At 42.8% G+C, this 26,958-nt stretch overlaps 1 protein-coding gene across 3 annotated transcripts in view; it reads right to left on the bottom strand.

The window, feature by feature from the left end:
• LOC141237401 (uncharacterized) overlaps positions 1-26,958 on the bottom strand; it is a 59,293-nt gene that overhangs the window by 17,721 nt on the left and 14,614 nt on the right. For 2 of the 3 annotated variants that reach the window (XM_073668337.1, XM_073668338.1), the window contains exons 2-4: positions 25,347-25,450; positions 6,027-6,153; positions 1,541-1,710 (exon numbers count right to left, since the gene is read on the bottom strand). In XM_073668337.1, coding sequence (XP_073524438.1) covers positions 1,541-1,710; positions 6,027-6,153; positions 25,347-25,392 — 343 coding nt within the window. In that variant the 5' untranslated portion in view covers positions 25,393-25,450. Of the gene's footprint in view, positions 1-1,540; positions 1,711-6,026; positions 6,154-14,681; positions 14,985-25,346; positions 25,451-26,958 lie in introns of those variants that run through there. The other variant, XM_073668339.1, reaches the window with a different exon arrangement.

Below are 26,958 nucleotides of genomic sequence, written 5' to 3'. Positions count from 1 at the left end.
TAGCAGTGAATACTTCTTCTGTAGGATCGGAGCAGACAGGCCCATCCTTCACTCTACACACACTGTTGAGCCTTGGGTGATATCCGTCCCTCTTTGGGCCACTTTTGCCTGTTAGTCACCGTTGATTCCAAGGAAAGCTCCACAACGCTCTGACAATACGGAGGTTGCTCTGATCCGTACACTTGCCCATTTTTCAGCTTCTAACACATCAACTTCAAGAAGTGACTCTACAACTGCTGCCAGATATATCCCACCGATTATTAGACGCCAAGATCATTGAGGTTGATCAGTTCACCTGGTTGTAGTGTTATGACCGATTGGTGCACATTCACAAGGAGGAAGTCGCTACCAACAGATGAATAAATTCACTGTATTCCCAAACTGAGCCGGCCATGGTGGTATCTGCAGAAAGCTTCCCAAACTTTAGCATGGAGAACATTTTTTCCCACAATGGTCAGGATGTGCCGATTATGCCATAACTTGGTGATTGCTTGGGATCTAACTCCTAAAACCGCTCCATGGACTCCTGGATGGGTGGGCCTAGCTAAGTTCTCTATCTCAGGACCCCTTATGATGAGGCACTGCATAGAAAACTGCAATACAGCCTCATAAGGATGTGGTCCCAAACCCGCGAGCAGTGGGCGAATGAGCGCTTGAGTTTGCTAGTAGTTGAAATGCTCACCGTCCCTGTAGGTGGATGCGAATTATAGGCCGGGCGGCGTAGACTGGGCCCCATCGATTGGGTTGTGAACAATTACGGTAGATCACCTGCTAGGAGAGTTACCGTGCAAGGAAAAAGGAAACTAAAAAGGGGTCGGGGGCCATTACTAATCCTGCGGCACCTTAATTTATTATCCAGGGTCATCCGCCATTTATCTCCGTCCTTGTAAAATTTATGATCGGGGGACGTCTGGCTCCTGGTCGGTCGTACAAAAATATCCAGCATTTGTGTGTGGAATAAAAGCAATCTGTAGCTTCAATTCTTCATGCAAAAATTAAAATCTTGGATTTTTAATTCTTGCATGAAGAAATGAAGCTACAGATTGCTTTTATGCCGCCTACATGATTTTATTTTTGGTGGCCGTACTGATCCGTGCACCGCTGGAAGCTGAGTCGGCGTCTCCTCTATATTTTTGAAATTGGGAGCACTGTTATGGCCACCAACATGGAGAACGTGGATGTGTGACCCCCCCATTAGATTAATGTCGGCTGAACTCACCGATATCGGCGGGATAGGCCAAGCATCTATTATGTGTGAAGATGGCCTCCCAACTCTACTCGAAAGATGATGTTGAGCCGAGCGTTAACGTGTAAGGAAGAGACAGTAAGTGTTCGGCTGACGTACTTATATGAGTAGTCTGAATATCCTACTCTGAGGATTGTGCAGATGTGAGGATGGACCTCCTGATGACATGTCCACCTCTCCTCTGGATGTAGTGGCCGTTAGCAGGGTCTGGGTACAGAGGATCTCGGAGGGTGAGATCCACCTCTACACTTACGTTACACCACATTCTTAGAAGGCTTTTCTTTCAGGACTTACTGTTCTGAACCGGAGTGAAGGTGACGGAGCTGGATGGTTTGGAGGAGTCTTGGTCGGTGAAGCATAAAACTCTCACTCTATAGGAATCATTGATTTCGATGAGGTCCTTGCTCAGGTCGCAGCGCTGCGTGGTGACTTTGAAGCAATTGGTGGCATCTACGTACTCAAAGCTTTAAAACAAAACAAATTAAAGAGCGGGTAAGTGATCCAAAAATAACAAAACTGTCCGGCATCCTATAATGCCAAAGCCCTGTAACCGTCAGCGCCGGGCGTGGGACTGATGAGACATTTCAGTAAGTAGCCGGTGATGCGACTGAACAATTACAATGGAAAAATCTAAAAAAGTAACACAATAACCACAGGAAAAAGTGACAGCGCGCTGTTAAATTAGAGTTTATAGACATTTCCGGCTTAACTTAATGAGAACCAGTCCTTGCTAAAATCCTAAATTGTGTCGTTCCTCTCTTATGTATCATCTACGGGGGCTTGCAAAAGTATTCACCCCCCTCCTCCCGGCATTTTTCGTGTTTTGCTACCTTACAATCTCAAGTCTCACTGTTTTTTTGAGCGTTTGCATCAGTTTAAGAACATGCCGACAACTGTGAACATTTGCTTTTCTTTTCATTGTGAAGCAAACAACAAATAGGACAATAACAGAAAACCTGACTGTGCATAACTATTCACCCCCCTAAAGTCAGTACTTTGTAGAGCCTCCTTTTGCGGCAATTACAGCTGGAAGTTGCTTCGGATAAGTCTCTAAGAGTTTTCCACATCTTGCCACTGGGATTTTTTTCCCATTCCACAAGGCAAAACTGCTCCAGATCCTTCAAGTTAGATGGTTTCCTCTGGTGAACAGAAATCTTCATGTCTGACCACAGATTCTCAGTTGGATTAAGGTCTGGGCTTTGACTCGACCACTCCAAAACATTTACACGTTTCCCCTTAAAGCATTTGGAGTGTTGCTTTAGCAGTATGCTTTGGGTCATTGTCTTGTTGGAAGGTGAATCTCCGTCCCAGTCTCAAATCACTGACAGACTAAAAACAGGGTTTGCGTAAGAATATCCCTTTATTTCACATCATCTGTCTTTCCCTTGGACCATTTCTCTGTCCCTGCTGCCGAAAAACATCCCCACAGCATAATGCTGCCACGATGTTTCACTGTGTGGATGGTGTTCTTAGGGTGATGAGCTGTGTTGGTTTGGTGCCAGACATAGCGTTTATCTTGGTGGCCAAATACTTCAATTTTGGTCTCATCTGACCATAGCACCTTCCTCCGTACATTTGGGGAGTCTCCCACATATCTTTTGGCAAACTCAAAATGAGCAGTACAATTTGTGTGTGTAAGTAAAGGCTTTTTTCTGCCCACTCTTCCATAAAGACCACCTCTATGGAATGTACGGCTTATTGTGGTCATATGGACAGATACTCCAGACTCTGCCGCTCCTTCAGGGTTACCTTTGGTCTCTGTGCTGCCTCTCTGATTAATGCCCTCCTTGCCCAGGCTGAAAGTTTTGGTGGGCGGCACCCTCGTGGCAGGTTTGTTGTGGTACCATGTTCTTTCCATTTGATGATGCTCCGGGGGATCATCAGAGATTGGGATATTTTTCTATAACCCATCCCTGACTGCTACTTAACAACTCTGTCCTGACTTGTTTGGAGATCTCCTTGGTCTTCATGGTGATGTTTGGAGATCTCCTTGGTCTTCATGGTGTTTGGAGATCTCCTTGGTCTTCATGGTGTTGTTTGGAGATCTCCTTGGTCTTCATGGTGTTGTTTGGAGGTCTCCTTGGTCTTCATGGTGTTGTTTGGAGGTCTCCTTGGTCTTCATGGTGTTGTTTGGTTAGTGGTGCCTCTTGCTTAATGGTGTTGCAGCCTCTGTGGCCTTTCAGAAAAGGTAAAGTGTATATACTGACAGACATGTGACACTTAGATTGCACAGAGGTGGACTTCCTTTCACTAAGAATGGGACTTATGAAGGAAAATGCTTGCACCAGAAATTTTTAGGGGCTTCATTGCAAAAGGGGTGAATACATATGCACATGCCAATTTTTAGTTATTTGATCTCATAAATTTTATGTATTCCTATATTTTTCTCACTTCACCAACTTAAACTATTTAGTGCTGATACATCACACACAAATCTGATTACAAAAATATTTAAACACAAATTGTAATGTAACAAAATAGGTAACAAGCCAAGGGGGTGAATACTTTCATAAGCTGTAAATGATAAATATATGATTGGTGGAGGATGAGGAATCTAGGTCAGTGCCATAGACAGTAAATAGGGGGTCTGATATCTCCGTTCTGATGTGGGGGTCCCAGTGTTCGAACCCCGAGAGATCACGCATCTATCATTATACTACAGACAGATGAAATCCCATTTAATAGGTATTATGATTTAGTAAAATATGAAATGATTTACTAATAAAAATGTATGCAATTTACAATCTACGTTCTGTATTATTTCCCCCATGGACTTTAGGATCTCTGCTTGCTGTCATGTAGTAGAATTAAAGCTGATTAAAAAAAAATGATTGTACACAAATTATTCTCAGATGATTTTACTGATGACCACGGGGGGGGATGTGCACGGAGTATGAGTCACGGTTTGGCGGGGTAAATCCTGCTAATTGGAGAAAAGGAGTGGGAGGATGGTGCTGTTATACTGATTATGTGCAAGGCTATGTGCCTATGTTCTCTAATATACTGCAGCCGGGTGCAAAGACCACAGTGAATTAACTGAAAGTAAAAGCCATTCAGAGAAGGAATTAAAGGGAATGTATCATCTAGATTTTAACCACTTTAACTGGATAGTGATACATCTATATATATACACACCGTAACGTATATGTAATATATATATATTTTTTGCACATTTTATTTTATAGTATTATCTGTACATGATTATGGAGCGGCTATCTTGCCTGAGCTGCTATGAACATTTAGTATAGTTATGCTTTACAGAAACTACATGGACCATAGGTAACAATAAACTGGAAATGTTCATTGATTACTATGTGAAAGTGTTGTGGGCATGCTCTAATCTCTGCAGAGAAGTGGAGGAGGTGAGCTGTGACATCACCGATTGTGAATGGTGGAACCTGTGTTATCTTCTGAATATAGAGGTGATATCAGTCATTGTACAGGAGGAGGGGGAGGTGAGCTGTGACGTCACCTATTGTGAATGGTGGATCCTGTGTTATCTACTGTATATAGAGGTGTTATCAGTCATTGTACAGGAGGAGGAGGAGGTGACCTGTGACATCACCTATTGTGAATGGTGGATCCTGTGTTATCTACTGTATATAGAGGTGTTATCAGTCATTGTACAGAAGGAGGAGGTGAGCTGTGATCTCTATTGTGCATGGTGGATCCTGTGTTATCTACTGTATACAGTATAGAGGTGTTATCAGTTATTGTACAGGAGGGGGAGGAGGTGAACTGTGATCTCTATTGTGCATGGTGGCTCCTGTGTTATCTACTGTATGAGTACCAAAGTTTATGCTATGCCAATAGTGGTTGTTGTAATAATCAAGACCTTAAAAGGGTATTTCCATCTCATACATTTATGTTATACACACAGGATGTGCCATAAATGTATGATACACGCAGATCTCAGAGGAGGAAACTGCAACAAACTCGAGAATAAGGCCCTGTTGGGCACCAGAGAGGGGGTGACAGCTGTCCATTCATTTCTATGGGAGTTCTAGAAATTGCTGAGGAAACGTGCCATAGATGAACTAGAAGGGAAAACCCCTGAGAAAAAAGGGTTTTAGCTAAATGTCTTGTAATAAACATTGTTGTGGTTTTGAAATTAACAAGAGAACATCGGTTATTATATGGTTTCCAAGCTTCTATATCCAAAAGTCTAAAGAAGTATTACCATCTCCAAAATCCTATCCCAATAAGCAGAAAGTGTAATAATAATAACATTAGCAAATACCTCCAATTAGAAATGTATAGCTTTTCTGATTCGCCATGTCACTTACCCTATGTGCAGGGCATTGCAGGACCTTAGGTATCCATGGTTACAACCACTGATATAGTGACAGCTAGTTGCAAGTGATCGTAACCATGGATACCTAAGGTCCTGCAATGCCCTGCACATGGGGCAAGTGGCATAGCGAATCAGAAAAACTATACTACATTTCTAATTGGAGGTATTTGCTAATATTATTATTATTACACCTACTACATATTGAGATAGGATCTTGGATATGAGAATACCATTTTTTATACCAGTCCGAGCCCTTTTTTTAAAAATAAATTTAGCAATCATGGGAAAGGGAAGAGGGACGCCCCGAAAATTACAAGTTTTTCCACCAACGGCCATCACCAGGGCTGTGGAGTCGGTAAGACAAACCACTGACTCCGACTCCTCAATTTCCCTGACTTCCGACTCCACCAAAATGATCACTGACTGACTTCACAGCCCTGGTCATCACATGTACCGTCTTATTGTATGGAGACTTCATGAACTTACTACATTGAGGAATACATCACGCGGTAGAAGATGGAGGTCAAATTGTTGGGATCCTTCCAGGTCAGGATGTGCTTGAAGTTTTGTGAGGAGATAGTAAGGTCTCTCGGAGGCAGAAGATGAGCAGAAACTGTAAGAATGGTAGAACAAAAAAAAATATAAACCACAATATCATTTATACAGAGACCTCTACACTGTGTGCAGAATTATTAGGCAAGTTGTATTTTAGAGGATTATTTTTTATTATTGATCAACAACTATATATATAACTATACTTGTACATATATACTGACTGTATCCCCATATTTAGAATGACGTCCATGTTGGCCGGAGCCGTGCAGTGTACATCTTGCGCAATGTATGCATTCCCTGAGCTACCGCTCAGGGATCCATACTGCTGCGAGAGATGTGAGCATATCGTGCACTTGGAAGCCCAAATCCTGGATCTAAGTGCTCAGATAGCGGTACTGAGGAGCATCGACAACATGGAACGGAGTTTGCTGCTCACCGAGCAGACACTCAATGGGTCAACACTGGGGGTGGAGCTTAGTGGGGAAGCGCAGGCTGAACAGGCAGGGAGCTGGGTAACAGTTAGAAGGGATAGAGGGAAGAAGTATAGGAAGGCTGGTTCAGAACCGGCATTATTGGAGCACAACAGATCCTCTGACCGCCGGGGGAGTGTATGCTCCAGTAATGAGGGGGAGGGGGGAAGTGTAGGGCAGGCTAGACAGGTCCTGGTAGTGGGTGACTCTATTATTAGGGGGACAGACAGGGCAATCTGTCACAAAGACCGGGATCGCCGAACGGTGTGCTGCCTCCCTGGCGCTCGAGTCCGGCACATCGCGGATCGGGTTGACAGGTTACTGGGTGGGGCTGGCGAAGACCCAGCGGTCATGGTCCACATTGGCACCAATGACAAAGTGAGTGGTAGATGGAGGGTCCTTAAAAATGATTTCAGGGATCTAGGTAGGAAGCTTAGGGCAAGGACCTCCAAGGTAGTTTTCTCAGAAATACTACCAATCCCGCGAGCCACACAGGAGCGCCAACGGGAGGTTAGGGAGGTGAATAAGTGGCTAAAGAGTTGGTGCAAGGCAGAAGGGTTTGGGTTCATGGAGAACTGGGCCGACTTCGCTGTCGGCTACAGGCTCTACCGTAGGGACGGGCTGCACCTCAATGGGGAGGGTGCAGCGGTGCTGGGGAAGAAGATGGCTAATAGGTTGGAGGAGTTTTTAAACTAGAGACGGGGGGGGGGGGGAAACCAAGGAAATAGGTGGGATGTGAGGCAAGCAAGGGGGAAGGGGAGAAGTGAATATAATGAGGGTGGAGAGGGGGGTGGGGATAGCACAGTTAGATCGTTAGAGAAGAATAGGATGCTAAATAACCCCAAAGTTTTATCTTGCATGCTGACCAACGCAAGAAGCCTGACCAATAAGGCGGATGAGCTTCGGGTGCTTATATCGGAGGAGAGGTATGACATCGTAGGTATAACAGAGACTTGGCTAGACGATAGCTACGACTGGGCGGTAAATTTAACAGATTATAGTTTATTTAGAAGGGACCGGAAACAGGGGAAGGGCGGAGGAGTCTGCTTATATGTAAAGTCATGTCTAAAACCCAGACTAAGGGAAGATATAGGAGAGGGAGAAGAGGGGGTCGAGTCCATGTGGGTAGAGATAGAGGGGGCAAAAAATAATAATAAAATATTACTGGGGGTCTGCTATAAGCCACCAAATATAACAGAGGAGAATGAGAATCTGCTATTAGGACAAATAGACCAAGTAGCAAAACATAATGAGGTGATTGTAATGGGGGACTTCAACTACCCGGATATTGACTGGGAAACAGAAACCTGTAGATCGCAGAAAGGAAAAAGGTTCTTGACAAATATCAAGGATAATTATCTCTCCCAACTAGTGCAGGAACCAACGAGAGGGAAGGCCGTGTTGGACTTAATATTGACTAATAGGCCTGATAGAATAACTGAGGTACAGATAAGGGGGCACCTAGGTAATAGCGATCATAATATTATCAATTTAAAAATGCCCTTCAGTAGGGTTATCAATAAGGGAACAACTAAAACATTAAACTTTAGGAGGGCGAAGTTTGATCAGCTGAAAGAAAACCTTCAACTTATAGACTGGGACAAAGTTCTTAATCAAGGAAATACGAATAGTAAATGGGAAACCTTCAAAAGAATTCTGAATACTCAGTGCGAGAGATATATACCGTATGGGAATAAAAGGGCCCGAAATAAGAGGAAACCAATATGGTTGAATAAGAACGTAAAAGGGGCGTTAAATAGCAAAAAAGAGGCATTCAAGAGATTAAAACAGGAAAACAGCAAGGAGGCACTAATGTGTTACAAGGAAAAAACGAGAACCTGCAAAAAACAAATAAAATTAGCAAGAGAGGAAACAGAGAGACGTATTGCTAGGGAAAGTAGATCAAATCCCAAACTGTTCTTTACGTATATAAATAGTAAAAGGATTAAATCGAATAATATTGGACCGATAAAAAGTGATGAAGGCAAAATCATAGAGAAAGATGAGGATAAAGCTAATCTATTAAATAAATTTTTTTCGTCAACTTTCACAAAGGAAAAAGAACTAACAGGAGAAATGAGAAGTGACAAACTTAATCCACCACTAAGTATGACAAATCTAACCCAAGCTGGGGTACAGAAACGCCTCAGTAACATTAAAATAAACAAATCACCAGGACCTGATGGCATACACCCACGGGTACTAAGGGAACTAAGTCATGTGATAGACAGACCGTTATATCTTATATTTAAGGACTCTGTTGAGACTGGGTCTCTACCACTTGATTGGCGACAGGCGAATGTAGTGCCAGTATTCAAAAAGGGAGCGAAAAGTGACGCCGGAAACTATCGGCCGGTGAGTCTGACGTCCGTTGTGGGCAAAATTTTTGAAGGCTTTATTAATGAGGCAATCATGGAGCATCTTGATGCTAATAATCTATTAACCCCGAACCAACATGGATTCATGAGGAATCGTTCCTGCCAAACAAACCTGATTGACTTCTACGAGGAGGTTAGCTCTCGAGTAGATCAGGGGGAACCAGTGGATGTCGTGTATCTCGACTTCTCAAAAGCGTTCGATAGCGTGCCACATAATAGGTTGGTATACAAAATGAGAATGATGGGGCTGGGGGAAAATGTCTGCAAGTGGGTAGCTAACTGGCTAAAGGATAGAAGGCAGAGGGTGGTTATAAATGGAATATACTCAGATTGGGTAAGCGTCACTAGTGGGGTACCACAGGGGTCTGTACTAGGCCCAATGTTATTTAATATCTTTATTAACGACATAGTCAACGAGATAAATAGTAAAATATTAATATTTGCAGATGACACAAAGTTATGTAAAACAATTAATACAAAAGAGGATAGTGAAGACCTACAGAGGGATTTGGATAAGCTGGGTAGGTGGAGCATTAAATGGCAAATGAGGTTTAATGAGGAGAAATGTAAGGTCATACATATGGGAAGGAAGAATGGAAGTCACCAGTACTCACTGAATGGGAAATCATTGGGGAATTCAGAGATGGAGAAGGACTTGGGCATCTTGATTGATAGCAAACTAAATTGGAGTGCCCAAAGTCAGGCCGCTGCTGTAAGGGCAAACAGGGTAATGGGATGTATCAGAAGAGGTATAGCTGCAAAGGAGGAGAACATTGTTCTTCCACTGTACAAAGCACTGGTCAGACCACACTTGGAATACTGTGCTCAGTTATGGGCCCCAATATATAGAAAGGATATAAATGAGCTTGAAAAGGTACAAAGGAGGGCAACAAAATTAATAAAGGGAATGGAGGGACTGCAATACCCGGAGAGGTTGGCAAAACTAGGACTATTCAGCCTGGAAAAGAGAAGGTTGAGGGGGGACATAATAAATGTGTACAAATATGTTAGGGGACAGTATAGAGACCTTGCCCGGGATTTGTTCAAAAGGAGGGATATTACGGTAACAAGAGGGCACTCACTAAGACTGGAAGAGAAAAGGTTTCAGCACCAGCATAGGAAGGGGTTCTTTACGGTAAGAGCAGTGAGAATATGGAATTCACTGAGTGAGGAGACGGTAATGTCGGATTCACTAAACCAGTTCAAGCGGGGACTGGATGCATTTCTAGATACCAGGCAGATTTCTGCATATACTTAAAAATAGAATAAAATAGTAGGTTGATACAGGGATTTATTCTGACTGCTGGTTTCAGAGTCGGGAGGGAATTTTTCCTCAGGTGAAGATTGGCTAAATCATTTGGGGTTTTTGCCCTCCTGTGGATCAACTTTAGCAATTACAGAACTAACAGGTCGAACTTGATGGACGCAAGTCTTTATTCGGCTTACTAACTATGTAACTATGTTCTCAATCAACCCAAAAGACTCATAAATATCCAAGCTTAATATTTTTGGAAGTTAGAGTGGTGTTTTTTTAGATTTGGCTATCTTAGGAGGATATCTGTTTGTGCAGGTAACTATTACTGTGTAGAATTATTAGGCAACTTAATAAAAAACAATTATAATCCCATCTCACTTGTTTATTTTCACCAGGTAAACCAATATCAGTGCACAAAATTTAGAAATAAATTTCTGACATGCAAAAACAAAAACCAAAAAAATTAGTGATCAGTATAGCCACCTTTCTTTATGATGACACTAAGCTGCCTTCCATCCATAGATTCTGTCAGTTGCTTGATCTGTTTTCGATCAACATTGCGTGCAGCAGCCACCACAGCCTCCCAGACACTGTTCCCAGAGGTGTACTGTTTTCCCTCCCTGTAGATCTCACATTTTATGCTGGACCACAGGTTCTCTATGGGGTTCAGATCAGGTGATCAAGGGGGCCATGTCATTATTTTTTCTTCTTTTAGACCTTTACTGGCCAGCCACGCTGTGGAGTAGTTGGATGCATGTGATGGAGCATTGTCCAGCATGAAAATCATGTTTTTCTTGAACGATACCGACTTCTTCCTGTACCACTGCTTGAAGAAGTTGTCTTCCAGAAACTGGCAGTAGGTCTGGGAGTTGAGCTTCACTCCATCCTCAACCCGAAAAGGTCCCACAAGTTCATCTTTGATGATACCAGCCCATACCAGTACCCCACCTCCAGCTTGCTGGCGTCTGAGTCGGAGTGGGGCTCTCGGCCCTTTACTGATCCAGCCTCTGGCCCATCCATCTGGCCCATCAAGAGTCACTCTCATTTCATCAGTCCATAAAACCTTTGAAAAATCAGTCTTAAGATAATTCTTGGCCCATTCTTGACGTTTTATCTTATGTTTCTTGTTCATAGGTGGTGGTTTTTCAGCCTTCCTTACCTTGGCCATGTCCCTGAGTATCGCACACCTTGTGCTTTTTGATACTCCAGTAACGTTGCAGCTCTGAAATATGGAAAAACTGGTGGCGAATGGCATCTTGGCAGCTTCACGCTTGATCTTCCTCAATTCATGGGCAGTTATTTTGTGCCTTTTTTGGCCAACACGCTTCTTGCGACCCTGTTGGCTATTTGCCATGAAACGCTTGATTGTTCGGTGATCACGCTTCAAAAGTTTGGAAATTTCAAGACTGCTGCCTCCCTCAGCAAGACATCTCACAATTTTGGAATTTTCAGAGCTCGTCAAATCTCTCTTCTGACCCATTTTGCCAAAGGAAAGGAAGTTGACTAATAATTAAGCACACCTTATATAGGGTGTTGATGTCATTAGACAACACCCCTCCTCATTACAGAGATGCACATCACCAGATTTACTTAATTGGTAGTTGGCTCTCAAGCCTATGCAGCTTGGAGTAGGACAACATGTATAAAAAGTATCAAAGTGATCAAAATACGCATTTGCCTAATAATTTTGCACGCGGTGTAAAAAATAACCATCCCTTTGAGGAAGTCTATTACTTATCCGGAACATATCTTTGGCTCTGCCATATATTATCTGTACTGTCCATCTGACCACGACAGTAGGAGACCATTTTAGTTCTTCTTTCCTTACCAGGTTTATTAATAAGTGGACATTTTTGTATAATCCACAAGCTTACAGACGATGCGCTGCCATAATGGGCAAGACCACTCTTAGGCTATACCAGGTTTTTATAAGCAGAATAAAATTGGGGTTGAGACCTTGATTCCAGTGATATATCACTTACTGGGCTGCTTGCTGTAGTTTTGCTAAAATGCTGTTTTATCTGCTGCCGCTCTGCTAGTCTTCTCAATGATGTGGATCTGCTATGTAGTCCTCAATATTCATGAGCTCTGGCTATCCCCGTCGATTAATGATTGGCTGCTTTTTGCCTATGCACAGCGTAAGTAGAAAGCTGTCAATCAATAGTAAGGGAGGGGCTATTACTGAGAAGACTAGCTATGCCTGGCGAGATTGGGAATGGCAGCATTGGGAAGCACACATTTTTTGGATGCTCCATGGATTGGATACAAAGAGAGGACTGGGGAGGAGCGTTAACGCTAACATGCCTTGTTCATTAAAGGGATATTCCCATCTCAAAGATCTTATTACAATATGTAGTAAGTCTAATTATAATAATATTACCAAATACCTCCAATTAGAAATGTAGTATAGTTCTTTTGATTCGCCATGTCGCTTACCCCGTGTGCAGGGCATTGCAGTAGCTTAGTTATCCATGGTTACGACTGCTAATAACTAAGTAACTAGCTAACTGTCAATATATGAGCGGTCGTAATCATGGATACTTAAGCTACTGCAATGCCCTGCCCATGGGGTAAGCGACATGGTGAATCAGAAGAACTATACTACATTTCTAATTGGAGGTATTTGCTAATATTATTATTATTACACCTACTACATATTGGGATAGGATCTTGGAGATGGGAATACCCCTTTTAAGTGTTGAAGAGAAGACATTTGAGAGACTGTTCCGATTCTTTCTTCCCTATCTTATGACCATTTTGAGAATTCATCGGTGGAACTCACTATCTGTCTGATATTACACCAGGAGTACAGACAACTAGTGCCTTCACCTGCAAGGGTTTATATTATATAGGTGGTGTGTTTTTGTTTTTTTTTGGGGGGAGTTTAACAGTTTTGGGAGTAGAACGTAACGATGTTGACTTACGCATCGCACTGTCAAATGTTCTTTCTGGTACGTTTAGTAATATACATGACATTGAGGTTCGGATGGGTGTCAGGATAACTTTCTATAGGTCAGTTATGATGGCGAGGTCATTCCCGAAAATGATTAACACACTCCAAATACCAAGCTGCAGTGTGAGGGGGGCGCTGATAAAAGGTATGCAGTAATGGAATTTGTTAATCAGCTTGTACCTGCGGTGACTTAGAATCATAGAATGGTAGAGTTGGAGGGGACCTCCTGGGTCATCTGGTCCAACCCCCTGCTCAAAGCAGGATTCACTAGATCATCTCAGACAGATGTCTGTCCAGCCTCTGTTTGAAGACGTCCATTGAAGGGGAACTCACCACCTCTCGTGGCCGCCTGTTCCACTCATTAATCACCCTAACTGTCAAAAAGTTTTTTCTAATATCTAATCTGTGTCTCCTCCCATTTAGTTTCATCCCATTGCGTCTAGTCTTTCCTTGTGCAAATGAGAATAAAGATGATCCTTCTACAATGTGACAGCCCTTGACATATTTGTAGACAGCTATTAAGTCTCCTCTCAGTCTTCTTTTTTGCAAGCTAAACATTCCCAAATCCTGCAACCGTTCCTCATAGGACATGGTTTGCAGACCAGTCACCATTCTGGTCGCTCTTCTCTGAACTTGCTCCAGTTTGTCTATGTCTTTTTTAAAATGTGGTGCCCAAAACTGTACACAGTATTCCAGATGAGGTCTGACCAAAGAGGAGTAAAGACCGATAATGACTTCACGTGATCTAGACTGTATGCTTCTGTTAATACATCCCAGAATTGTATTTGCCTTTTTTGCTGCTGCATCACACTGTTGACTCATGTTCAGTCTATGATCTATTAGTATACCTAAGTCTTTTTCACATGTACTGTTGCTTAGCTCTATTCCTCCCATTCTGTATATGCTTTTTTCATTTTTATTGCCCAGATGTAGTACTTTGCATTTTTCCCTGTTAAAAACCATTCTGTTGGTTGCTGCCCACTGCTCCAGTTTATTTAGGTCTTTTTGAATCCTCTCTCTCTCTTCTCTAGTATTAGCTATCCCTCCTAGCTTTGTGTCATCAGCAAATTTAATCAGTTTACCCTCAATTCCTTCATCTAAATCATTGATAAAGATGTTGAACAATACAGGTCCCAGGACGGAGCCCTGTGGTACCCCACTTGAGACATTCATCCAGCTGGATGTGAAGCCATTTACAACCACCCTTTGAGTCCGATCACTAAGCCAGTTATGAATCCACCTAACAGTTGCCTGGTCCATTGCATACTTGGTCATTTTTTCAATAAGAATGGTGTGAGATACTTTGTCAAATGCTTTGCTGAAGTCAAGATATACTATATCTACAGCATTTCCCTGATCCACCCAGTCAGTGATTCTGTCATAGAAGGAAATTAAGTTAGTCTGACATGACTTGTTAGTTACAAACCCATGCTGACTCTGGTTAATCACTTCATTCTTATCCATGTACTTACATACATGTTGTTTAATAATTTGTTCAAAGATCTTTCCTGGTATAGAAGTCAGACTCACCGGCCTATAGTTCCCTGGGTCCACCTTCTTCCCCTTTTTGAAGATAGCAACAACATTTGCTCTTCTCCAGTCTTCTGGGACTTCTCCTGTTCTCCAAGAATTTTCAAAGATTATGGAGAGTGGTTCTAAAATTTCTTCTACGATCTCCTTCAGTACTCTGGGGTGTAATTCATCTGGACCTGGAGACTTGAACTCATTTATGCTAGCTAAATATTCCCTCACAATCTTTCTGTTTACAGATAACTTGGATTCCTCTATTCCTTTAAAAGGACAGTGAAGATCAGTTGATGTTACATTTTCTTTCTGAGAGAAAGCAGATGCAAAATAGGAATTAAAAAGTTCGGCCTTCTCAACATCCTCTCTTACCATTTCTCCATTTTCATCCTGTAAAAATCCTATAGCATCTTTGACTTTTCTTTTACTTTTGACATACCCCCAAAATCCTTTTTTATTGCTTTTGACATCTCTTGCAAGCCTTAATTCATTGTCAGCTTTAGCTAACCTGATACGTGCCCTGCAGGATCTGCAGACTGCATTATAATCTTCTTTAGATATGCCTCCCTCTTTCCATTTAATAAACATTTCTTTCTTTCTTTTTAGCATGTGTTTAAGTTCTGTGTTCATCCATCCTGGTTTCCTTAAATGCTTCCCATTCTTCCTACTTTTCGGGATTGTTAACGATTGTGCTTTGAGAATCTCATTTTTAAAAATTTCCCATCCTTCCTGGACATTTTTGTCCTTAAGGACATCCAGCCATTGGATCCCTCCTAGTCTCTTAAAATCTGCCTTTCTAAAATCTAACCTTGAAGTTTGAGTCTTCACATGTCTTCCTCCTCTAGTTATCCAAAATTCTATAATAGCATGATCGCTGCCTCCTAGGGTCCCAGCCACCTTTACCTCCTCAACCATTTCCTCCCTGTTTATAAGGATTAGATCCAAAGTAGCAGATCCCCTTGTTTTCTCCCCTACCTTTTGGAAGATAAAGTTGTCAGCAAGAGAGGATAAGAATTTGCTTGACCTGTTAGTTTTACTTGAGAGAGATTCCCAACAAATGTCTGGATAGTTGAAATCTCCCATGACCACTACGTCGTATTTTTTGGAGAACTTGGTCATTTGATACATAAAGAGTTCATCCATATCTTCAGATTGCCCAGGTGGCCTGTAGTAAATGCCTACAATGGTGTCCTTTCCGTTGTTCTCTCCTTGTATTCTTACCCAAACAGTTTCCACAGAACTCCCAGTCTCTGAAGCTTCAATGTCTGTGCAGATATACGCTTTTCTAACATACAATGCAACACCTCCTCCTTGTCTCCAGGAGACCCACTTTGATAAAAAACAAAACTGTCCCTATTAAATCGACTCTGGATTAGACACCAATTTCACTCTACTTTCTCGTACTTTAACAGAGCGATTCCTTTTGAGCGTTTGTCCTCTGCGATAGATTATGATGGTAGATCTTCAAAGGGGCAGCCTACCGGAGGATTTTCCTGTTCTCCGGGTGGCCAGTCCGAGACTGTACCCCTTATAGTAAAATAGTGTTGAGAGAGATTATAACATTTGTTAACAAATCCCGTGTAATGCCAATCAGAACGCGAACGAGATTTTAACAATGTCATACATCCCTATTGGGACCAGCTTCGTTGTCACCACGATAAGGAAATTAGCCCAATATCTAGATTTGGTGATTTATTAAATGAGTTATGACAGTTTGACCTAAGACATCCGAAAACTGGGCAATTCTCCCGTCCCTCACGTACCTATTATACGATTTCCTGTATTGATCTCATCCTGGGAAGTGAACATGTGAGTCGGCCAGTTGTTTCCATAGATTATTTGCCTCGAGAGCTCTAGGACCATTCTCTGATTTTATTAAATATAGGTCTTGATTCTTTGAGCTCCTTCAGTTCACGATTATGGTCATTTACTGCTTTTTGTTTGTTATAAATTATAAATAATTTCATTATAAGGGTATGTGCACATGTTAAGTATTTGGTGCGGAAATTTTTGCACCGTTTCTGCATCTCTTGATGTAAAACAGGTGTGTTTTTGCTGAATTTTTGTACTAATTTTTGCTGCAGATTTAAAGGGGTATTCCCATCTCCAAGATTCTATCCCTATATTTAAGAGGTGTAATAACAATAATATTAGCAAATATCTCCAATTAGAAATCTAGTATAGCTCTCCTGATAATTTATATCGCTTACCCCATGTGCAGGGCATTGGAGGTATCCATGGTTACGACCATTCCTTAGCTACTGCAATGCCCTGCACATGGGGTAAGCAACATAGCTAATCAGAAGGACTATAATACATTTCTAACTGGAGGGATTTGCTAATATTGTTATTCTACCTAGTACATATTGGGATAGGATCTTGGAAATGGGAATACCCCTTTAAATCTGCCAATCACAAAGAAGTAACGTGTGTGTGAGACTTCAAAAATCTCATTCACTTTGTGACATATCTGTGCAGAAAAAAAAAAAAAACAACAAAAATGTTACAAATCTGCGACGTGTGCACTGGTCCTAGGGGTATATTCATGCGTGGCGTCTTTTTTTTTTTTTTTTGCTGCGTTTTTTTTTCTGTGGCATAAACGCTGCATTTCACAGCTCCAGCAAAGTGAATGAGATTTCGAAAATCTTTTTTTTTTCCCTTGCATCTTTTTAAGCTCCTGGGTGTTTTTCTAAATTCGTAACATGTCAACTCCTTCAACGTTTTTCACCCATTCTAATGAATGGGAACGAAAACTGTAGATTTTCCTATTTCGTTGCTTTCTGCAGGTATCAAAATTCTCACTAAAGGGAGTCTCTAAAGGTGTCTCATCCATTATTCATTAATGTATCTGGATTTATGCCGGGTAGATCTACAGCAATAAATATACGTTAACTTACGATTGCGGCGGATAATTCTGGAGATAAGGTTAAGATGCTCGTTAGATACCGCCGAGGCATTTGACAGCATAAATTATATTGAGATCATCCTTGCGCTGTGTGAACAATTGCCTAGATTTGTATCTGGAGAAATTCCCTCTATGTAGCAGAGTGAAATGGGAGTGGGAAATTGGGCCCATCGAGGAAGAGCATTGGCAGGAGATCTGACGACTGTTGTCCGAGATAAAAAAAACGGGTCCAGCTACACTCATTTATAAGATGTGGTCCTGCCCAAATCTAGAAACATTCTGGACAAGAGTAGATAGATGAATAGTTTTTGTCACTAGAGATTTAGTTTTATTGCGATTGGGCTTTACATAATGGACAATTTATCCTATTGGGGCTTTGGCATTTGGTTTCAATATGATGAAGGTGAAGGGTAGATCTCCAGAGGATAATATTATGTTACTGAATATTAAGAGGAGGGTTTCTAGAAAAAGAGGATTTAGAGATAAGTTTTTGTTACTAGAGATTTAGTTTAATTGCAATTGGACAATTTATCCCATTGGGGTTTTGGGTTTGGCTTCAATGCAATGAAGGGTAAATCTCCAGAGGATAATACTATGGCCAAAGTTTTTATTGTTTGTCTTTATAAAACTTGAAAAACCATAATTAAAAATAAAGATGGGGCAATGGCTGCACATGCACGCCACCACTCCATCCATTTTCTGTGCGACAGTGGGAAAGAGCCAAGCCTTGTACACCTACTCAATTACCAAATACTTTCACCATATGGTCCCCATTCGGCCAGTTGTTCCCTCACGCATGGACACGCAATTGCTGACGCCAGTCGCTGGCGTTACTGCTGTATTGGCACTTTGGACTTCATGTCAGCACAGACATAAAAAAAAAAAAAAAAACAATAGCAGCATTAAGTGGCGGAGAAAAGTCAAGAAATAAGTATTCTGCAAATTTTGACAATTTGGAGCCCAAGAAAATCCCCTATGTATAAGAAGCAGACAATTTGCATTATTACGAGCTGCTACAAAATTGCAACATGGAGGGTAAAGGAGATTTTTGAGGTCAAGAAAAAAATGTAGGTGAATGTTTCGTAAGATGTTTTTGAGGATGCATTAAAGGGGAAGTTTACATTCTCGGTGGTGTGTGGCAAGACTGGTGTGAAATTTTAGGAGGAACTTTCAAATCTTCCCACTGAGGTCAGGGGGCACCAGGGGTCTGAGCTGTCCAAAAGCTACGAGAGCAGCTAAAAAAGCAAAATGCAGGTATTTTTTTATCCGCATTCGTTGAGGATCTAATATATTAATTGTCCTCAGTATTTCCTTATAATCTAGGGATACCACATGTATGGTGGTGGAGGGGGTTATTTTATGAAATTGCAGATTCAGTTAAAAAAATGTGCGGCATTGAATTTTCTTTTATTTTGCTACACTAAAACCTTTTACAATTTTTTTTTCCCCATTAAAAATAACGCCGCATATTTCGGTATAGCGAGTGCACAAAAATATGCCTAGTCTATTAGGACATACAACAAAATATTGCATTCATAGGCATTTAACAAGATACAACCCTGGGGAGCTTTAGGAGGTCTCAAAAAGTCTCCATGCTGGCATCAACTCTACAAGGAGACCGTCTCCCTTGTACAATGCTTTGATCAAAGCCGATTGGAGAACTCAAGTCGTTAACTGCTGGGATCGGAGTTATCTTATAGGACGGGAAGGGGTTAATGCAGCAACATAATTCTTCATTGTTGTTTTATTTCCTTGTACATCTCCCCTCCCTTCCTTCATAAGAATTTAGAAAACAAATAAATCCACTTTCCCGGCTCATTTCCTGCTATATCATGATGTGATATTAATATGCTGATTTTAGGATAAATGTATAACAAGTCAGCTGCAAAATGTGCCACGTAGTAGAACAGATAAAAAATGACAGGAAATACATGCCCTCAGGGTTTGTGCCCAAAGATGTAAACCAAAATTCACATTGCATAATTTGTTTAGACAGCAGAATACACTCCAGACTCCTCCACCAGACGCCAAATAGAGAAGTGTGATCGGTCACTGCACAGAACACGTCTCCTCCAGAGTCCAGTGGTGGCGGCTTTACACCACTCCATCCGACACTCGGCATTGTGCTTGGTGATGTACGGCTGCATGCAGCTGCTCGGCCATGAAACTCCCGGCGGGGGCGCAGTGTTTGTGCTGATGTTAATACCAGAGGAGGCCTGGAGTCTGCAGTTATGGAGTCAGCAGAATGATGGTAACTTTTCTGCCCCCTGTTCTTCAGCACTCGGCCCCCCGCTCTGTAACATTACGGGGTCTCCACTTCGTGGCTGAGGTTCCTTCCACTTCTCAATAATATCACTCACAGGTAATGGCGGAAGATGTCATAAACCAGGGCGAGGGGCCGGATGTTATACACTGGAGGCGAGGGGCCATTTATACACCATGGGCGAGGGGGCCATATGTTATATACTTGGGGCAAGGGCCATATGTTATACACTGGGGGCGAGGGGACCAGATGTTATTCAATGAGGGTGAGGGGCCGGATGTTACATACCAAGGGGCCGAATGTTATACACCAGGAGTGAGGGGCCGGATGTTATACACTGGGGGTGAGGGTCTGGATGTTATACACTATGGGCGAGGGGGCCATATGTTATACACTTGGGGCGAGGGGGCCGGATGTTATACACTGGGGGTGAGGGGCCGGATGTTACATACCAAGGGGCCGAATGTTATACACCGGGGGTGAGGGGCCGGAGGTTATACACTGGGGGTGAGGGTCTGGATGTTATACACTGAAGGCGAGGGGCCATTTATACACCATGGGCGAGGGGGCCATATGTTATACACTTGGGGCGAGGGGGCCGGATGTTATACACTGGGGGTGAGGGGCCGGATGTTACATACCAAGGGGCCGAATGTTATACACCGGGGGTGAGGGGCCGGAGGTTATACACTGGGGGTGAGGGGCTGGATGTTATACACTGGGGGTGAGGGGTCGGATGTTATACACCGGGGGGGTGAGGGGCCGGATGTTATACACTGGGGGGGTGAGGGGCCGGATGTTATACACTGGGGGTGAGGGGCTGGATGTTATATGTTGGGGGCATCGGGACATGATATTATACACTGGGAGGGGGCAACAGGACTGAAGGAGAAACCAGAATTTAATGTGTATCTATATGATTTATCACCTATTACAAAATAAATAATATATGTACAATTATTGGGAATCATTGATACGTGAACCGGGGTCCTTGAGCCCCCTGTGAATGCAGCAGTTTGGAGCATGTGCGGCCGCTGCCCCTTCACGGTCTATTGTAGGAGTGCTGATCACAAGTGCTCACGATCGCTCCTTTAACAGGTAGGACTGTGGGCCCCCCATTGTTGGAATCAGTGGGGGGTTTCAGCAGTCGGACCCTATTGATTACATACTTATCATCTATACTGTGGATAAGTGATACAGTTTGTTTAAGGGACAAGTTGCACAAAAGTGGAGCAATGGTGGGCACTAAATTACCTTTTATTTAGAATTATTATTATTTTTATGTTTTGCGGACACTTTTTAGATTCTCGGCAGTTCTGAAAATATCTGGAAAAAGAGCTTAAGCAAGAAGTCTGAAAAACAAAATAGTGATTGCTTTACTCCGGCCATGAGATGGGAGAATGAGGAGAACGCTAACCAAATGTCTTATTCCAGATGCCGCATATTTTATAAATGTGATGCAATTTTCATGGCCTCATAAAATGATGGATTTGATGACAATATTTATAAATATTTTCCCAAATTCTTTCTTTAAATCATCAGATCGTTTTATGACAATTTAAGACTACGAAAAAAAAAAAAAGAAGATGTCATAGGGGAAGTGTGGATTTACATTTGAAATAAAAAGGGGAACGGAGCGCTGACTTTTTCCCCCGCACAGACAGGACCTGCACTCCATCTGCAGCAGTGTCGGTCCCCACCGCCCTGTAGGACCCTGCAGAGCTAATTTGGGTTGTCCTGGTCTTGTGACTTGATGTCTCGGAGGATGTGACGTCACTGCCTTGCACCAACTCGTATACTAGGATTAAATAGCTTTTATTTTTTGACCTCCAATGCAGTATTCACTGAGATTTATGACAAACTGTTTCAGGCCAGGCTTTAATAGAACTGCAAATTAAAGGGGTGTTCCGTGTGACGGTAGTCACCACTCACGGACTTCAGAGGTCGAGAGGTCCAAAGTCAAAGACCAGGAAGGTAGGTCACAGACAGAGGGATACGACAAACGGATAGTCAGGGGTAAAATCCGAGTCTGGTAAGTAAGGTCAAAATATGTCAAAGGCAGAAGAGGTTATACAAACGGGTAGTCAAAAAGAAAATCCAAGATCCGGCAACAAAGATCAGAATATCAAAATACAGAGCACAGAGTAAGCACACCAGCTAAAACTACATTGGCAATGACCTGACATTGCCAGCCAGTTAAATAGCCTGGCAATTATCTGGAAAGGAAAACACCTGGAGGAAACATACCACCAACAGCCTGACATGCTCCTGCTATCCATAGGATGGCTGAGCTGTCACTCACAGCACTGACAGCCTGACACGCCCCTGCTATCCATAGGGCGGCTGAGCTGTCACTCACAGTACTGACAGCCTGATACTCTCCTGCTATCCATACAGCGGCTGAGCTGTCACTCACAGCACTGACACCCTGACACGCCCCTGCTATCCATAGGGCGGCTGAACTGTCACTCACAGCATTGACAGCCTGACACGCCCCGGCTATCCATAGGACGGCTGAGTTGTCACTCACAGCACTGACAGCCTGACATGCCCCTGCTATCCATAGGGTGGCTAAGCTGTCACTCACAGCACTGACAACCTGACATGCCCCTGCTATCCATAGGACGGCTGAGCTGTCACTCACAGCACTGACAGCCTGACACACCCCTGCTATCCATAGGGTGGATGAGCTGTCACTCACAGAACTGACAGCCTGACACGCCCCTGCTATCCATAGGACGTCTGAGCTGTGAGTGGCTAATGGTCGCGTAGTTGATGGGAGGTATGTATCACACAGATGGCTGGTCTCTGTGATGTAACCCGCTGTATTTTCTCTAGTGAACGCATGCACTAAGAGGACTAATTGGTGCACCTGGGATCCGGGTTAAGGGTAGTTTAGAGAGATGGGCAAGTCCAGAAACCCACATACCTCACCTCTGGGTGTGGTTAACAGCCTATATAATGGAGCAGGGGGCGAAACTTCCTATAACCGGAGACAACACATAGGAAGCCTCTTCCCTCCAAACACAGACCATGTGCCAAACAACAGCCTCCATTATATAGGCTGTTAGCCACACCCAGGGGCGAGGTATGTGGGTTGCTGGACCCGCTATTCTCTCTAAACTACCTGTAACCCGGCTCCCAGGTGCACCAATTAGTCCTCTTACTGCGGTTATAGGAAGTTTCGCCCCCAGCAATTTGCCCCCAGGTACATTTCGCCACCGCACATCTCGCCCCTATCATTTCACCCCTATTATTTCTCCCCCAGGAAGATTCGGCCCCGCACGTTCTCGTAGACCAACTTCTTCTTCCCACGTTTGGATAGAACTGAATTCATACTTGTAGACAGTGAATTGCTATGAAAGTTGACTGATTTTTTTGTGCTCATACACCTCTCTCTTTGTAGAGATTTTAGACACTGCTATATTCTGATGTAAAGATGGAATAAAAGCTAGTCTAAGGCTATGTGCCCACGATGCAGAAATGCTCAGGATTTTTTCCTGAGCGTTTCTGCATCTCCCTGGCAGAAAAAAACGCATGCGGATTGTATATGCGGATTGTACATGCGGATTGTACATGCGGATTGTACATGCGTTTTTCCTGCCAGGGACATGCGGATGTGAAGCGTTCTTCACTTGCATTTCTGCATGCGGGTTGACAAGCGCTTTCCAAGCGATTTTAGCATCACTTGGAAAGTGCTTGTGACAACTTAGTCACACTATATAAATCAATGCAACCGGCATGGATTTATATAGTGTGACCCGAGAGAGTGGTTAAAAATAAAAAAATAAACCAATACTTACCTTCCGATGGCCCCTGCTGTATTGCTGCGCTCCTGTGCTGGCTGCCGTCAGATCGCAGTACGCTTTACTGAAAGACCTGCCGTCACATGACTGTGACGTCAGTGCAGGTCCTTCAGTGCTGCGCGATCTATCGGCAAGCGAAGAGAAGGAGTCTGGGGGTCGTCGGAAGGTGAATATAATCTTTATTTTTGATTTTATTCTTTTTTTAACATCTTTTAATGGTACCCGGGTCTGGAGGAGAATCTCCTCTCCTCCACACCCGGGTACCATCCGCACATTAGAACGTGCCAATTACGCAAGTACAGATGCAGTCTTGCGGAATTGGCGCATTCTAATGCAAGTCAATGGCGGCGAAAACACAGCGCTTCCGCAAAATTAATGGACATGCTGCGGATTTTTGAGCGCAGCATAAATGCTGCGGAAAAATCTGCAGCATGGGCATTGAAAGTGCGGAATTGCATTGGAGACCATGGGGGGGAAGATTTACCAAGCGTTTACGCTGCGGAAATTCCGCAGCGTAAACGCTTGAAAAACGCATCGTGGGCACATAGCCTAATGCAACTTGCAGGACACCTGACATGCAAATTGTTACATCTGCAACAAAACTTGCAAAAAAGCAGATCAGTGCTGGGTCAGGTAAAAGTTCACAAAATGTTTAGATTTTGGAGTGGTTTACATTCCCCACATAAATCAGGCCTCATTCACACTACATTTTTTTAATCCGTTTATTTGTTTCTTGTTATGTTTTTCTAACACAAAAGCGTTTTAGAAACGTTTTGGAAAATGTCTTGTTAAAATTGCGGGCAAAATGCTCTGACACTAAAATGCAATCAGTTGTGAGGTTTATAGATGGAAACAGTTGATTTAACATGTCACAAAAGTGCAGCACTCGGTACAGTACTTTGGTGACATGTGGATTGATGACGGACGGGAATTTATGAACCACAAAGACAAACTGGCGAAACATCCAAACACAAAATTCTGGGGGCAAAACAGGGTACAAACATCCAAGGGAAAACTGCTGGTGGCGAAACATCCGGGGGCGAAATGGGGGTGAAATGTGAGGGGGCAAAACATCCTGGGGGCCAAATGTGCAGGGGAGACATGTACCCGGGGGCGAACTGCTGGGGGCGAAACTTCCAATTCCTGTTGTCTCCAGACTGAGCTGTGTACTGGATGCTTAACAGCCTGTGTGACCACCGGTCCGGTTTACCAGAGACTTTGCTAACAGGACTGTCTTCCTTTTGCTTTTTCCTGCACTAAAGGCTGTTTGTTTGCATTTTTCTTTTGATGGTTTATGAAGCTAATAAACCGCTATGGACATTTAAAGGAACATGCCTCCTTTTTCCCTCTCATCGCACCTGAGTGAGTACAATCACTACAATGTGACGAACACCAATAGCAGCGGTGGAGCCGAGGAGGGTGAGTAAGGACTTATTCAGACATCAGTTTTTCAGACATACAAGAAAAACGGACTTAATTTCACCAGCGTTCTTGATCAGAGTTTCAGCAGAGTGTCGCTCCCTGTTGACAATGGTGATGACAGTACCGCCCAGTTGTCAATGTCAATTCCAGGAGGAATAGCAGAAGAACAACGCAGGATTTTAAGAAAATATGCCCCAAAATTCTCTTTCAAGGCAGATTTACTAAAGCAGACAGGTTTTCTTTACAAGTCACTTTCTGTGTGGTTCGGTTCTCACCTCGTACTACGCCGCAGCATATTAGCAGAAGAGCTCGAAGCCCCATCCTACCAGGTGCAGGCTACACGCCCAGCCACATCCTTTTCCCGACCAAGTTCTGAAATCTGCAAAAGAGGAAATAAAATCACTAATAAAATACACAACATAAATTACATCTCATGTGATGTAACAACACCGAGCCGCCGGCTTCACCTCACAAGTCCTCATGTGGTTCAACACCAAGATCCACTATAAATCAGGTCTCCAGCTTTACCCTTTATTGGGGAAGTTTCTTTAAATTTCTGAAAACGATCCCCTTCCTTGCCCAAAGTCCCTTGTGTGAGTAGAGCAGCACTGAGCATGTGCGACCACCACTGTACCGGGATGGTCGCACATGCTCACTACAGCTCCATTCACAAAAGGGACTGTAAGACCGCCAGTCACATGGTCAATAAAGGTCTCAGCAGCCGGATCATACATACATATGGAGAGACCACTATAAAACAAAATACTATACAAGTTTGGTATTAACCTGTAACCCAAAAAACAATGGTGGAATTTTATTTATTCTTCATCACTTTGTCGCACTTGGAACTTTTTTTTTTAATCACGTTTTTGTTTTAGTTTATTATATGGTTACAAAAAGAAAAATACAGCACGTCCCACAAAAAAAAAAACAACCTAAAACAAACCTCATAAGGCTGCCAAGAGGCAAAAATAAAAATGTTATGACTGTTGGAAACAAAGAAAAAGGAAAAATTGAAATTGTCTGCGTTCTTAAGGAGTTAATGACACAATTTTTGAAATTTTTTTTGTTATTGTTCCTAAGTGTAAGTGTTCCGCCACATGGGGCAAGGACAGTACGGCGCATGCAGCGCTGACATCAAAACGATAGATACCAAATAATTCAATGGGGGTCGTCCACAGAAGCTTAGATCTGGTCCAACGTTGTGACCGCAAGCCCCCTCTTCTGGACCCCCACTGAAGTTTTAGCTCTGACTGTTTAATGCACTGGACATGCCAAGTAGAAAGCGAGATACTTTCCTATCTCTCCCCCCCTATGCAGACAACCCCTTTAATACAATGCTTTTCAATGGAGGCAAAAATTCTATGTTAAAGGGGTTGTCTGGGACATTCAGGTAATATGAATATGATAACCCATAAATGTCTGATATTAGTGCCCCGGCACACGCACACAGGAATGAAGGGGTGGCTGAAAAGAGGTGGCCGAGAAAAACTTTGAAAAGTGCGCTATATCTGTCTTTTATATCCTATCGACATACTAAAAATTCTTAAAAACATAAAAAAAATAATAATACAAATACAGAAACAAAGTAACAGAATTGGGAAGAAGCCGAAAATAGAGGAAATGAGAATAGGGCAGAACATCAGTCACTAAAAGGCCACATTTACTATAGTCTTTGTGAAACTACTTTAACCCTTTGTGTACAGAGTTTCTCCTTCTCCCCTCTATATATCAGACTGACCTCACGGCTGTATCTCCCCGCTAGGAGCAAAGCAATTAGGCAGATTCTGTCTAATTTTTAGTTCAAAGTTAAAGAATAACCTGTCACCAGATGATCAGTAACCATTTTTTTTGCCCCTTACTTAATTCCTGTTGCTCCCGAGTATA

Source organism: Phyllobates terribilis, unplaced genomic scaffold, assembly GCF_046119375.1.
Source record: "Phyllobates terribilis strain yellow unplaced genomic scaffold, ASM4611937v1 Scaffold_2__4_contigs__length_985480577, whole genome shotgun sequence".
Classification (NCBI taxonomy): Eukaryota; Metazoa; Chordata; class Amphibia; order Anura; family Dendrobatidae; genus Phyllobates; species Phyllobates terribilis.
This window is presented reverse-complemented; position numbering and strand designations above follow the sequence as displayed.